Genomic DNA, 13,035 nt, shown 5'->3' with positions numbered 1-13,035 from the left:
GATCTTAGCGATTAACAGAGCATAAGCTTATTGTACCAGAAGTAACCCTAAGATGAAAGAATTATGGCATAGAAAATCAATATCTGCAACCGCAAATACAAGCCTAGGAAAACAATATTGTATCTGTCTAACCGGGTTTAAGTAATTAGTTAAGCTAATTGCAGACAATATCGATTCCCCACTCTTTAATAAATTGAATAAGCAAAACAACACAACTTTTTTACTTGATCTTAGCATTTATTTAGTTTTAATAATAAAATAAACAATCCAAAATAGTAAAAAGAAACTGATATCTTAATCGAATTCAGTTCGCAGCTGTAAATTAATTAATCAAGACATTTCTGTCATTTCCGTAAAGAATAAGCTTGTGGTTATTATTCATCATTCTAACAATGCTATGCTTCTTAGTCTGGTTAATGGGGAAAATCAAGATAAAAGAAATTGGTATTTATTTTATTACTATTTCCAAATCAATTCCAAATACTAAACGCTAAAAACATTTCATTATTATTTGTAAATATATTCCAAACACTAAAAACATGAATAGGCAAAAAATTTACCTCACAGAATCGATAAACATTCCGGGGAGGCAGCGAAGTCCATCGAGATTTCTGAGCTCGTAAACTTCCCAGAGAGAAAACCCTGTAGATTGCGCACTGCAGGTACTGGTGACTACGAATAATTTGGAAAAAGCAACTATATATATGTTCATGTCGCTACTGTAACGGTGGAATTATTCGGACGAAGGTGTGGGGAAAAGCAAATGGTCAGCATCGACGAAAAATTAGCAGCACATTTGGTTTTATAACGCGGAAACGAGCGAAATTTCCACCCTCATAAGTTCAGACAAACAGGTCGTAACTGCTCTTTAGACGCGGGGCAATGTAGTTTGTCTTGACACGTCCGTCAATGCTGTGCCTTTCATTGAAAGCACAGCACGTTGAGACAAATAGCTCGCAAATGGTCTTCAGACGCGGCAAAGTGGTATGACTGACACGACTGTTGATGCCTCTCCTTTTAGGCAAGCTTCATCCCAAAGAAAAGCCATCAAATTGAGGCGAAATTTACTCTGACCATGGTAAGATTTGGATTTTGGTGGTTCATAATTTCTTTAATAGTTTTGGGTAAAATTTAAGAGTAAAGTTAAAATTACATATTTTATTAACCGATAGAATAGATAATACATAAATTAAATTGTTTAGGGTCTGGAGTATATGTTTTAAAACTGTTTTTGATGGTTTAAGATTTAGGTTTTTTAAGAAATAAAAAAATAAGTTAACAGTTTAGACGAGTGAAATTTTTTTAAAGAGTACTGATTAATAATTTTGAGTGGTGTGATTTTTTTAAATAATAATGATAAGTCAATCTATATTAATTGACAACAGACAAAAATTATACATTCTTTTTTCGGAGAGGGAAATACATTATATATAATATTTTTACAACCGAATTCCTACACTAAACTTTGCTGCAGAGCAGCGAAGCGGAATGGTACAATATGCTGCGGTGCAGCTCGACATGCAACGAGAGTCCAACCCGGGTGGGGAGGCGATAAGCCGACTGTCCCAACCACTCGGGGTGCTCGACATGCAACGAGAGTCCAACCCGGGTGGGGAGGCGATAAGCCGACTGTCCCAACCACTCGGGGTAAACAATATGCTGCGGTGCAGCTCGACATGCAACGAGAGTCCAACCCGAGTAGGGAAGCGATAAGCCGACCGTCCCAACCACTCGGGGACATGCAACGAGAGTCCAACCCGGATGGGGAGGCGATAAGCCGACTGTCCAAACCACTCGGGTTAACAATATGCTGCGGTGCAGCTAGACATGCAACGAGAGTCCAACCCAAGTAGGGAGGCGATAAGCCGATCGTCCCAATCACTCGGATTAAACGACCAATAAATCTATGTGAATTAACATTCTTTACAACTTACATTCTTTTATAACTTCAACAAATCTATGTGAATTAACATTTTTACTTTTACCCAAAATACATCTTTATTTTTAAGATTATGGGTTTGGCATTTTCATTTTTTCTTTGTTCACGAGACCTCTTTTCTTAGGATTTCAACCAATAATTAATATATTTTTCAAATTATATTAAACTATGGTTATTAATAAATATTTAATATAATACAAAATTTATTTATATATTCAAAACATAACGTTAATAATAATAAAAAATAATAATTAAATATAAAATATATATTTTAATTGGGATATTTTTTTTTTAATTTTAAATTATATAATATTTGTTGCTGATTATATTTATTTTGAAATGGAATTTATTGAATTTATATTAATTTTTAAAATCACTTTTAGTTTTGCAAATTGAGAAAAAGGTGTCTATCCAGTTAAGGGGCGGCGATATAAAAGAAAATATTGGAGAGATATAAAAATTTGAATCAATATAGTATATAAATATTTTATTTTAATGTTTTAAGTAATAATTTAGTTTTATATTTATTTTAAATTTTAAATTTCTGAAGCTTCTTACCATTTAATGATTATAAAAAACAAACCATTAAAAAAATTAATGCAGTACATCGTACAGTGTGGTCATAAAACTTAGGGAAGGAAAAAAGCCATAAAATATGAAATATACATATATATAAAAAAATTAAGTAAAATTTTTAAAATTGAAAAATAATCAAGAATGGCCCTACATCATAGAGTGTGGTCATAAAACTTAGTGAAGGAAAATTAGATGAGTAAAAAATCAAAGAATTGCCAGAAGAAAACGACTTGTAAGTATGACGTAATTATCAAGAGGCCCGCATAATGTCACACAATCACATCTTTCTCGGAATTGGCAGCGTCAAAGAAAATTTCCCAATATTCTCAATTTATTTATAACTTTCAAAAATTCTCATATTTATTTATTATTGAAGTACCTAGAATTTAAGCTTATTTTAAAGCTTGAGGGTCCTACCGTGACCCAACCTTTATAGCCACATGGACCACTTTCTTTGGATTCGAATATTTACTGGATACGTTCTCACCTATCACCTCACCTCCCTCTGCATGACACATGTTTCAGATTGTACCTCCTTCTATGTACTTTATATCAGTATTATATTCGATGTAAGAAAGGGGCAATTCCTATTTCATAGACTATAGAATAGTTAATGCGGCCTGAAATGCATGCATTTAACTTTCGCCTTCCCTTTCGACGTTGCTATCTCGATGGGCGTGCTTTCGAGAGGGTGGACGAAAGTTAAATGCCTGCATGTCAGGCTGCATTAACTATTCTATAGTCTATGAAATAGGAAAAGCCATAAGGAAGGTATCCAAGTCTTAATAATTAATTTCACAAAATTTATCATAATTTTATATGATCTTGATTAACATGTTTTTGAAAATAAAAAAATTGATAATAAATTAGTGATCACTTGATTATGAGAATAATTATTAGTCGTTCTTGTTTATAAATGTAGCTTTACCTTTAATGTTATTCGAGAAAAATTATATCATCTAAAAATATATATATTAATAATTGTAAAGTAGATTTTTATTCATAATTGTAAAGTAGATTTTTATTCATGCTAGATGCAAAAATTAAAGTAGATTTTTATTCATGCTAGATGTAAAAATTATATCATTTAAAAAGGTATATTAATAATTGCAAGGGATCTTGATGGGGTGATTAAAGGAATGTCTATTTGTCACATGTGAGGTTATTGGGGTTTGTTCTCTCTACATGTTTATTAAATCTTTGCTCATGCCTGATCCTTGTATTCAATTCCCTTGCTTGATGTTGGTTCTCGCACATTTTGTTGTTAAATTCGAGGGTTAACTTGTGTATCGGTTTAGTCCAGAACCTTGGGCAATGAATTTTGGTCGAGAGGAGCATAAAGGTGTGTGGGTCTAGCTCCATGGCGGCTCCCTGGGGTTTCAGCCTTGGTTGAGAGGCGCAGTGGAGGACAGTGGCACTTCAGCGTGGGTTGGGTTATGCCATCTAGTTTGTCCCTAGGATCTGGGCACCCGAACGGACGGAGAATCAAGTTGAATCCATGTCTCAGACCATTACAGGCTCTCACTCAAAAAATCGAAATTCTAGGATCTCTAATCTTCTGCATGGGGTAAGGTCTTTGTGTTTTCAAATTCTTCCAGATGTCATTGTGGTTTGAGGGTTGCCTCTCTGATTGTTTGAGGTCACGTCATCATTGGTCCTCGTCAACACTACTATCTGGTTTTTATTGGTGTGGGGGTGACACTCCAGTCTTCGGTCAGGCTCGTTGGTGGTCTACGTGCCCTTTTTGGGTCGACGTCTTTGAATTTTCCCTTCTGGGCAATTGGGGTTGTGTAGTCTTTTTTGGTGGGTTTATAGGATGGTGGGCAGGGTTTGCTCAGTTCTACTCTCTGGTATGGGTGGTCTCTTTCCCTTCTTGTCTTAAAGCTCGTGGGGTTGGAGGAGCCCCAGTGTACTCTCACTCGACGTAGCAGTGTCTTGGTTCAGGTAATTTTATTGTTTATTGCAGGTTTTGCGAAGGTTCACCCTTAGTGGCTCTTCACAGACAGCAGTCAAGCTCTAACAATTTCACTATGCCTTGCCAACGAGGTCACCCAAGCCACCGGCGGGGGCAACATGCCCAGGCAGGGCATCTCGAGCCAGACCATAGTTCATCCTCCAACAACTTGGTCAGTTAGGAAACCGAAGTTATTTCTCCTGCCCACTCTCCTGGTTAGGTAGTAGCGTCTGCTACTATGGAATCTATAACAGCCCTGATATAACAACACATAATTAATTAGATTAATCAAGCGATTTATAATCAACAAGCAATTTATCAACTAATTAACATTAAATTACAAAAATATGAGTGAAGAGAGACAACTTACCTATGGAACGCTAGTTGAATTCTGCTACCTGCAACAAAGTCTTGGGGACGACTCTCCACCCAACCGTATGCTCAATTGTACAAAATCTTGTTACAACTGGCCACCCCCAAGCCCTCAATCAACGTACTACTTCTACGGTATCCTTTGTCTCACAACATTATTCTCCCAAGAGAATGGATGATGGAATCATGGAATGATGGAATGTCTCTCATCTTCCTCACCATCTATTAAATAGAGCAAACATTGGAAGGGGAGCCACATGCACACACTCCATGTGTCAACATGCAACTTTACTGCTTTCTTGTTTTATTCTTTTGTTTTTACTTTTTGATAGCTTTACTGATTTTTATTGCTTTCTTTTTCTGTTTATTCTTATTTATATTTATTTAGAGCATGTAATTAATTTATTATTATTCATTATTTATTTACTATTACTATTTTTTATTTATTGTTTATTATTTATTTAGTATCATATTATATTATTTATTATTTATTATTATTTATTATTTATATTATTTATTATTTATTATTAAGGGACATTACAGAATCTCAACAGCTCTAGAACATACAAATCAATATGGACATTCTCAATGTAATGCCCTGCTTAATCTTATCATGTAAATTTTATTAGTGTTTAAATTACCTGAAAATATTGACTTATAATTATCAAGAAATATTGGTACATACCTACATTTGTGAAAATGTAAATTTATTTACTGATATAAATTTTGTTATTATTATTATTCAATTCCCAACTTGTCTTCTCAAATTTAATTTTGGATAGGATATTGTCTCTTTCCATTTATTCCAATTTAAATATCTATATCCCAAGGTGTCTTCTCAAAATCTACTTGGGAGAAGATATGGTCTTCTCCAATTAATTTCCAAATTAAATATTCATATCTTATCCCAAAATGTCTTTTCAAAATCTACTTGGGAGAAGATATGGTTTTCTCCAATCAATTTCCAAATTAAATATTTAGGCCGATAGGCCTTCCTTTGGAACAGACTTTCGTCGTTCTTTTGGCTCTCGTGCTGACACGTGGCATCGGATTCTGAATGGATCCTTCGTTCCTCGTACTGACACGTGGCATCGGATTCTGGCGGGACAGTTCTGCGAGGGAGTAGTTCTGCGAGGGAATGGCGGGTCGTGTTAACTTCCTGCAGTTATCTTCCGCCTTATGCACGATCCATTCTTTTCTGAGTTCAACAGAATTCTGCAGCGCAGAAATTTCGAGTCGTTATTCATGGCCGCTACCACAGAACAGAGTTCTATTTTGCCCAAAGAAGCCGAGGGTACTTTGCAAACCCTCGCTCTGCATTGGGCGGACGTTATCGACGAAAAGAAGATGGAAATCAGGCCTCTCACGGGCGGCATGACGAATGAGATTTTCAAGTGCAGTTGGCAGACCAGAGAGGAGGAAAATCCTAGGAAGGTCAAGGTTCGGATCTATGGAGATGCCCGTGCGAATGCGTTTTTTGATCGAGAATACGAGATTAGGGCATTTGAGTGCATTTCCAGGCTCGGGCAGGGCCCCCGTCTCCTGGCTTCCTTCCCTAATGGCCGCATTGAGGAATTTCTGAATGCCAGGGTAAGTTCTTTAGACTTTTCAACTAATTCTTCACTGAAGATGTTTCTTTAAATCAAAATCACTGAATTCTGACAGTTTTTTTTAATTTGTACGAGAGACTTAGACACTGTCGCCCCCTGATTTGAAAAATCCTGAAATATCTGCTAAAATAGCATCAAAGTTGTGGGAATTTCATCACCTTGACATATTCGGCCCTCGGCAACCAAAGCTCTGGATGCGCCTCAGGGTTGTTCTTGGATCTTTATCAAATTGCTTGTGATGTACTTTTTTCTTTTTCTTTACTGAATCTTTTGTTATTAAAACCAGAAACTGGTTAAAGACAGCGTTGGCGCTATGTCCTGACGTTGAGGTTGCTGGATTCCGACTGGATTGCATAGAAGATGAGGTCAATTTTCTGGAGAAGATGTTATCAGGCGAGAGTGAAAGCATTGGATTTTGTCACAATGACTTACAGTATGCAAACATGATATTAACGATGAAGATAAGTGCTTGACATTAATTGTGAGAATACTCCACCTGAAAATATTTATAGACATCACTTTTTTCATGATTTGAAGGAATTCTTCACTGCTCTCATCAACTAACCAGTTGCAGACTTTTGCAAGTTTTCTGTTCTGAACAATTAAATCTGAAAGAATGCTTTTCAGGGTTTTATTGTTCGCAAAATCTTTTTAGATTATTGTCTGTGATTATTGTCTGAAACTTACACTCTTCATGTTTTGGCACGATGAAAGTGACAAGAAGCTTTTCTAGATTGCAGCATGCAAAAGCACATCTGAATGAAAGGGTTCTGCTAGAAGGAAAAAACAAAATTTCATTGAGAGTTTAAGAAAAACTTGATTCCCTTGAGTGTAGTTGGCAACCTTTATTGGATGTTGAGAGTTTTCCCACAGAAACTGGGATCACAGGGAAATTGGGAAAGAGACCACAGCTTCTTCAGCAATCTCCCATCCACCAACCCTCTGATAAATCCAGTGCTCTCATATATATGTGTGTGTTGTGCCCAAAACTTGTCTAACCTCCCTGGAATGTTACCATGATCATCTCTAAACACCCCCTGCCCCGCAAGGCCTATATTGCCTTTGGATCTCCTATCAAAACAGAATTTACTCAATGCAGAGGGACTCCAAGTCTGGATCCAGCGTGCCATTAATGCGAAAACTACTTTCCTGAATAGTAGAAGATTTTACAAGTTATCTCTGCTTACCTGTTAGGTATTCTATTCCAAAACTTGTCTAACCTCCCTGGAATGTTACCATGCTCATCTCTAAACACCCCCTGCCCCGCAAGGCCTATATTGCCCTTGGATCTCCTATCAAAACAGAATTTACTCAATGCAGAGCGACTCCAAGTCTGGATGCAGCCTGCCATTTATGCAAAAACTACTTTCCTGAATTGTAGAAGATTTTATAAGTAATTTTGAGATGATAATATATTAAGTTTGACTGAAGAAATGAAATAATTGACCTCGTTGACAATGTATAGTGTTTTACAAAGTGGGCATGTCAATTGCGAGGACTTTCGCTCGCTGTACTGTTAATAATTATAAAATCATTCATAATGGTTTCTTTGACTGGAATTGTTGTGTAAAATTCTTCTCTGTTGTGGAATCAGGGATGGGTGCTACTTTGAACGCAGGCAAACCCAAGAAGGGTTCGATAGTAGCAGTGTTTGGCCTGGGGGCTGTTGGGCTTGCTGTAAGTACTAATAACAAGTGCCCTCTTTATGTTCCACTGTATGCATATTAGTATATGTTGCAGTTTTAAAGTCCTCAAACCTTTTTCTAGGGACTATTCTGTGCACATAATTCATGCTGTTGCTTTCGTGGATATCTTTACATGACGGGGAACTTTAATGAGGACCTCATTCATTCGAGCGCTGTAATGCAAATCTATCATGATCCTAAATTCTAAGGATCTTGGAAGCTAATTGGTCTGCAATTTTTGAAGTAAAATATCGTTTAGCACATCAGCTCTCGAACAATTCTTGAACTTATTGACCAAACTATCAAGGTTTCTGTTACGTGCCATAGCTGAGAATTCCATTCTTTTTAATGTATTATAACTGATCATTCCATAATTAGACTATAACCATATCTCCAACTGGATACCGCTTTTTTGTTTTCTTCATAATGGCTCTATCCTCGTTGGCTTCAATAAGCTGGCCAATCATTTGATTTGTCGGTAGTGAATCAAAAGAAGATTTTTTTTCCCAATTGCCCTGTGTGTTTTGGTCCTTTTCGAAGTGATTTTTTAATCCCCTTTTAAATTGCTTGTTCAAGTTTTATATTTCAAGCCCTTGATGAGTTATTGTTCTACACAAATTTTGCAGTTTGAATTTTTCTCTTAATTTACATCAAGAACCCTATCTTCCGTGTGAGCAGACATGTCAAACATGAGCATCTAATACCGTATGTTGAAATTCTGTAATCTCCTTGAGAGAGTATCCAGCAAAATTTGAGGCTGAACCGCATGGAACATCATGTTATTGTAAATTTGAGGAATTTGCACATAATTCATGGTGTTACTTTCATGGATATCTCTACATTATGGGAAACTTTAATGAGGACCTCATTCATCCGAGTGATGTAATGCAAGTCTATCATCATGGTAAATTTTGGGGATTCTGGAACCTAATTGTTCTGCACATTTTTAAAGTAAAATATCGTTTAACAGATTGTATTAAATTGGAAGCTCTCGAACAATCCTTGAACTTATTGCTTAAATTAACAAGGTTTCTGTAACTTAGTATAGCTGAATTCCTTTCATTTTTAATTTGTTATAACCGATTGTGCCATAAAAGGACCATCACCATATGGCCATTTGGATACTGTTTTTCTGTTTTCTTCATAATAGTTCTATCCTTGTAGGCTTCAATAAGCTTGTTCAATCATTTGATTTATTGGTACTGAATCAATATAAGATATATTTTTTTTCAAATGTTCAGTTATTTGATTTATTGGCCCTTTGCTAAGTGATTTTTCTCTATTTAATTTTTTTTTCCAAGTTTTATGTTTCAAGCTCTTGACAAGTTATTGTTCTACGCAGAATTTTGCAATTTCAATGTTTCTCTTAATTTGCTTAAAGAACCCTATCATCTGTGCGAGCTGAAATGTGAAACATGAGCATCAAATGGTGTAGGTCAAAATTCTGCTACCTCCTTGAGAGAGTGTCCATATATTATGTTGAAAAGTGAATAATAGGCAGTGCAGAATATTTGTGGCAAATTGAATTTGAAGTAGCACTGAATCTTGTTGTATTGAGAAGAACAGAAAAAAGCACCAAGCACCAAATTGTATATGTTAAAATATTTATAAATAATAATTTTATCTTTTAATATTAAGGTGTAAGAGATTTTTTTCTTTTGTGTTTGTGGAGCAAGAGGCTTCTTGTATGCAGTTATTTGACTACTTAGTTTACAATTTTGTGTTTGTGGAGCGAGAGGCTTCTTGTATGCCGTTATTTGACTACTTAGTTTACAAAGGTATTCATACTTTACTCCTATGAATTATGTGGAAAATCTGTGTACATATGTTGATATGTTGACTTGTAGAATTGCCTTTTTAACCCTTTCTTGTAATCTTTCCTTTCTCAGCAAAACAATTTGGAGTAACGGAATTTATAAACCCTAAAGAGTAAGAAAAACCTATTCAGCAGGTACGTTGAGCTGCCCAAAATGATCATCAAACTCTCTCCCAGATCAAAGTATTGGTTGCTTTTGACTAGTGTGGTATTGCGGGAAAAAACTGATGGAGGGGTGGACTGCAGCGTCGAATGCACAGGGAGTATTGAGGCCATGGTTCAAGCTTTGGAATGCTGCCATGATGTACTAGCTCTTGGTTTCCTTTGGTTTAAGATACATCAATCATTTCAATTCTAAGCTGTAGCTTTAAAGTTTAAACTGATTGCTTCGATTTAATTAAGAAAATGCAGGCAATGCATATGTTTGATATCAGAGTTCTGTTTTTGCAGGGTTGGGGTGTAGCCGTTTTAACAGGGGTCCCTCGTTCAGACGCAGTCTTTAAAACGAATCCTGTAAACTTTCTGAGCGAGAAAACGTTGAAAGGAACCTTCTTTGGAAATTATAAGCCTCGTACTGATTTGCCAGGCCTTGTAGAGATGTATTTGAATGGGGTAAGACTTCATAACATAGTTGTAACAGCTTATTTAAACCATAATTGTAGATAATACTGTGTGGTCATATTTCCCAGTTGTTTTTTTTTGTCCGTACCATGACGGGAGCAATCTATGCTTATCATATCTAATTAGAGTTATAATTATGGTTTTAATCTTTCCTTCCTTGATTGTTAAATTTGCAGGAGCTTCAACTGGATAAATTTGTTACAGACAAGGTTTCTTTTGCTGACATCAACAAGGCATTTGATCACATGCTTAAAGGAGAGAGCATTTGATCACATGCTTAAAGGAGAGGGTCTGAGAACTGTAATTAAAGTCATCCAAGATTAGTGAAAAATATGAACACAGTTGGAATATCTCCAATGTTATGAAGGCATGCTGAACTATTTCAAACTGTTATGTGATTAATGTCGTGGCTTTTATGTGTAACTATGGTATGCAATTAAAGTCCTGGAAAGCGTGTAAACAGTTATAATAATTTTAGGGTAAGTATGATGTTTAAGTTTTGACACTGCTTCCAAAACAGCCATCCAAAAGGTCATTACTATAATAGCTTGATTAGAAATAGATTGAATGAGAAGGTCCAGATGGGGTATTCAATCATCTCCATCCATCTGTTCTGCATCCTCAGTGCTTACTTGAACAATATATCAGCCTTCATATTTATCCCTTGCAGACATGCTGAAAAGATAATGACATGGAATTTTTCCTTGCTTCTCTGATTCCGTCCAATGATGGGCCAGCTGCAAATTTTCCTGATTGAAATTTCCATTTGACCTCTCTGCAATGTGTTTGGAATCGACCTCTCTGCAATGTGTTTGGAATCTCTTATCACCTGTAGACAATTTAAACCTTTCTCTATTGCTATTTTCAGAATCTACCAAAAAGCATAAAGTTCTGCTCTGTTGTTTGATCCATCTCCTACAGCTCTGCTTTGAAACTGATCTCGTAATTGTCTCTTAAAGTAATGACTCATGATCCACAATAGCTGGGATTACCTTGACAAGCCTCGTTGAAATAACTCCACACTATTGTTATATATATATATCTGGGGATCTTAGTATTATTTGTTTCTTTTCCTTTAAAGGTGGCTGTGTCCCTTAATATGCATATCTATTCTGGTGTCAAACTTGATTAGTAATAACATCTTTGTTTTGAATTCTTTTCCTTTCTGGCTAGCCAAATAGCTTAAGTCACTTGTAATATCTTTTGTTTCTATTCTGTGGGAAATTTTGTACAGGAGTTCAAACAATGTATATAAATAGAAAGATGCAGAAAATGACAGTCAAATTTTGTACTCAGAATCATGACAAGAAAGCCCCTGCTGGGTTTGTGAGGAAAGAGAGCTTCAACACCAGTTCTGTCTCCAACCGCCAAGATGATCAGTACACTACTAACATGTTTAGTGAAGAATTTCTGCTATTCTCTTGTAATCTATAGGCCCCCAAAGCTCCTCATAGATGAGAATATTTGCAGGATGTTAATATTGTTGTAAGTTTGTAGTAGTTGTGGAATGACTTACTTTTGTGCTGCTTCTCATCTTCAACAACAAGAGTTTCTGTGGTGAATAAGCAGAATCCATGTCCTGCCTTGTGAAGCAGCTCTCCACTGTGATAGCGTTCTTTGTAATGTCTCTGATAAATCCTTTAGACTTCTATTTCATTCTGTAGTATGATGAGATTCACTCTACAAGATTAGGGGATTCACTCTACAGAGTCCATGTCATACCTTCTGAATCAGCTCTCCACTTATGTTAATTTTCTCTGTAATCACCCTAATAAATCCTATATAATGAGATTTCATTTTGTAATATGATGGGATTTCACTCTACAAGATTGGTTTCAGTTTTACTTGTATTGTGGTATATGAAATTTCTCAGTTTTACTTGTAATAGGATGGGATTTCATTCTGTAATATCATGAGATTTCCCTCTGCAATATTTGCTACTAAATTTTACAATTCCAAATTAATAATCCTATCGGCCTCTCTTTGTACCTTTTGGGACAATTGCTAGTCATATCTTATCAAATCTACTTGGGAGAAGATATGGTAAGAAAAGTCAATGATACTAAATGAAAGGATGAGGGGGTAGTCAAAACATTAATGATAGGTGGTTGAGTTGGATGGGAGGAAGAGACATAAAAGGGGAAGGATGATGAGAGGAGAGGGGGGATCCTTGGCCTGGGTTTTGGTTTTGGTTTTGTTTTCGAGGAGGGATGTGGAGAAAGAGGAGAAAGATCAAACTTGGATTTGGAGAGCGTTGGTTAAACTTGGACACACTACATCTAGTTGGACTTGGGCTCGGAGGGCTAGGGAACCTGTGGAGGTTCCCTGGGCTAGGAAATACTTCCTAATTGGCTGGGAGACAAATCCAATCAGGTAGTCAAGAGGAGCATCCCAACAGAGTCAAGAGCTCAGGAGCGTCTCAACTAAGCTATTGGAACAGGTATTCTTTCATTTATTGATTA

General features: G+C 36.2%; 3 protein-coding genes across 9 annotated transcripts in view; 2 read left to right on the top strand and 1 right to left on the bottom strand.

The window, feature by feature from the left end:
- The window catches only part of LOC149231870 (long chain acyl-CoA synthetase 9, chloroplastic-like), a 298,899-nt gene that overhangs the window by 208,746 nt on the left and 77,118 nt on the right, over window positions 1–13,035 (bottom strand). The window contains exon 1 of one of the 4 annotated variants that reach the window (XM_089379302.1): window positions 561–648. The exons of the other annotated variants lie outside the window; for them this stretch is intronic. The gene's annotated coding sequence lies outside the window, so the exon portion shown is untranslated. Of the gene's footprint in view, window positions 1–560; window positions 649–13,035 lie in introns of those variants that run through there. 4 annotated transcript variants of the gene reach the window in all.
- On the top strand, window positions 5,942–9,767 carry LOC149231872 (putative choline kinase 2). Of its 4 annotated transcripts, XR_016248081.1 has the most exons (5): window positions 5,942–6,431; window positions 6,535–6,657; window positions 6,738–6,932; window positions 8,046–8,128; window positions 9,479–9,767. XR_016248081.1 is itself a non-coding variant. In XM_089379295.1 (3 exons), exons 1-3 carry the CDS (start codon window positions 6,021–6,023, stop codon window positions 6,771–6,773), a joined length of 570 nt encoding a protein of 189 aa, XP_089235421.1. In that variant the 5' UTR covers window positions 5,942–6,020; the 3' UTR covers window positions 6,774–9,767. The 4 variants fall into 4 exon arrangements, 2 of the variants coding, with proteins under 2 accessions (XP_089235421.1, XP_089235422.1); XR_016248080.1 differs by having other exon boundaries at window positions 8,046–9,767; XM_089379295.1 differs by having other exon boundaries at window positions 6,738–9,767.
- Window positions 10,141–12,088, top strand: LOC149231871 (alcohol dehydrogenase class-P-like). Its single transcript, XM_089379297.1, has 3 exons — window positions 10,141–10,256; window positions 10,403–10,564; window positions 10,750–12,088. Exons 1-3 carry the CDS (start codon window positions 10,227–10,229, stop codon window positions 10,840–10,842), a joined length of 285 nt encoding a protein of 94 aa, XP_089235423.1. The 5' UTR covers window positions 10,141–10,226; the 3' UTR covers window positions 10,843–12,088.

This window comes from Pinus tabuliformis, chromosome J, assembly GCF_031772625.1.
Source record: "Pinus tabuliformis cultivar Carrire ecotype Pingquan chromosome J, CPIR1, whole genome shotgun sequence".
Taxonomy (NCBI): domain Eukaryota; kingdom Viridiplantae; phylum Streptophyta; class Pinopsida; order Pinales; family Pinaceae; genus Pinus; species Pinus tabuliformis.
The sequence above is the reverse complement of the archived record's forward strand: the minus strand, read 5'-3'. Positions and strand labels throughout refer to the sequence as shown.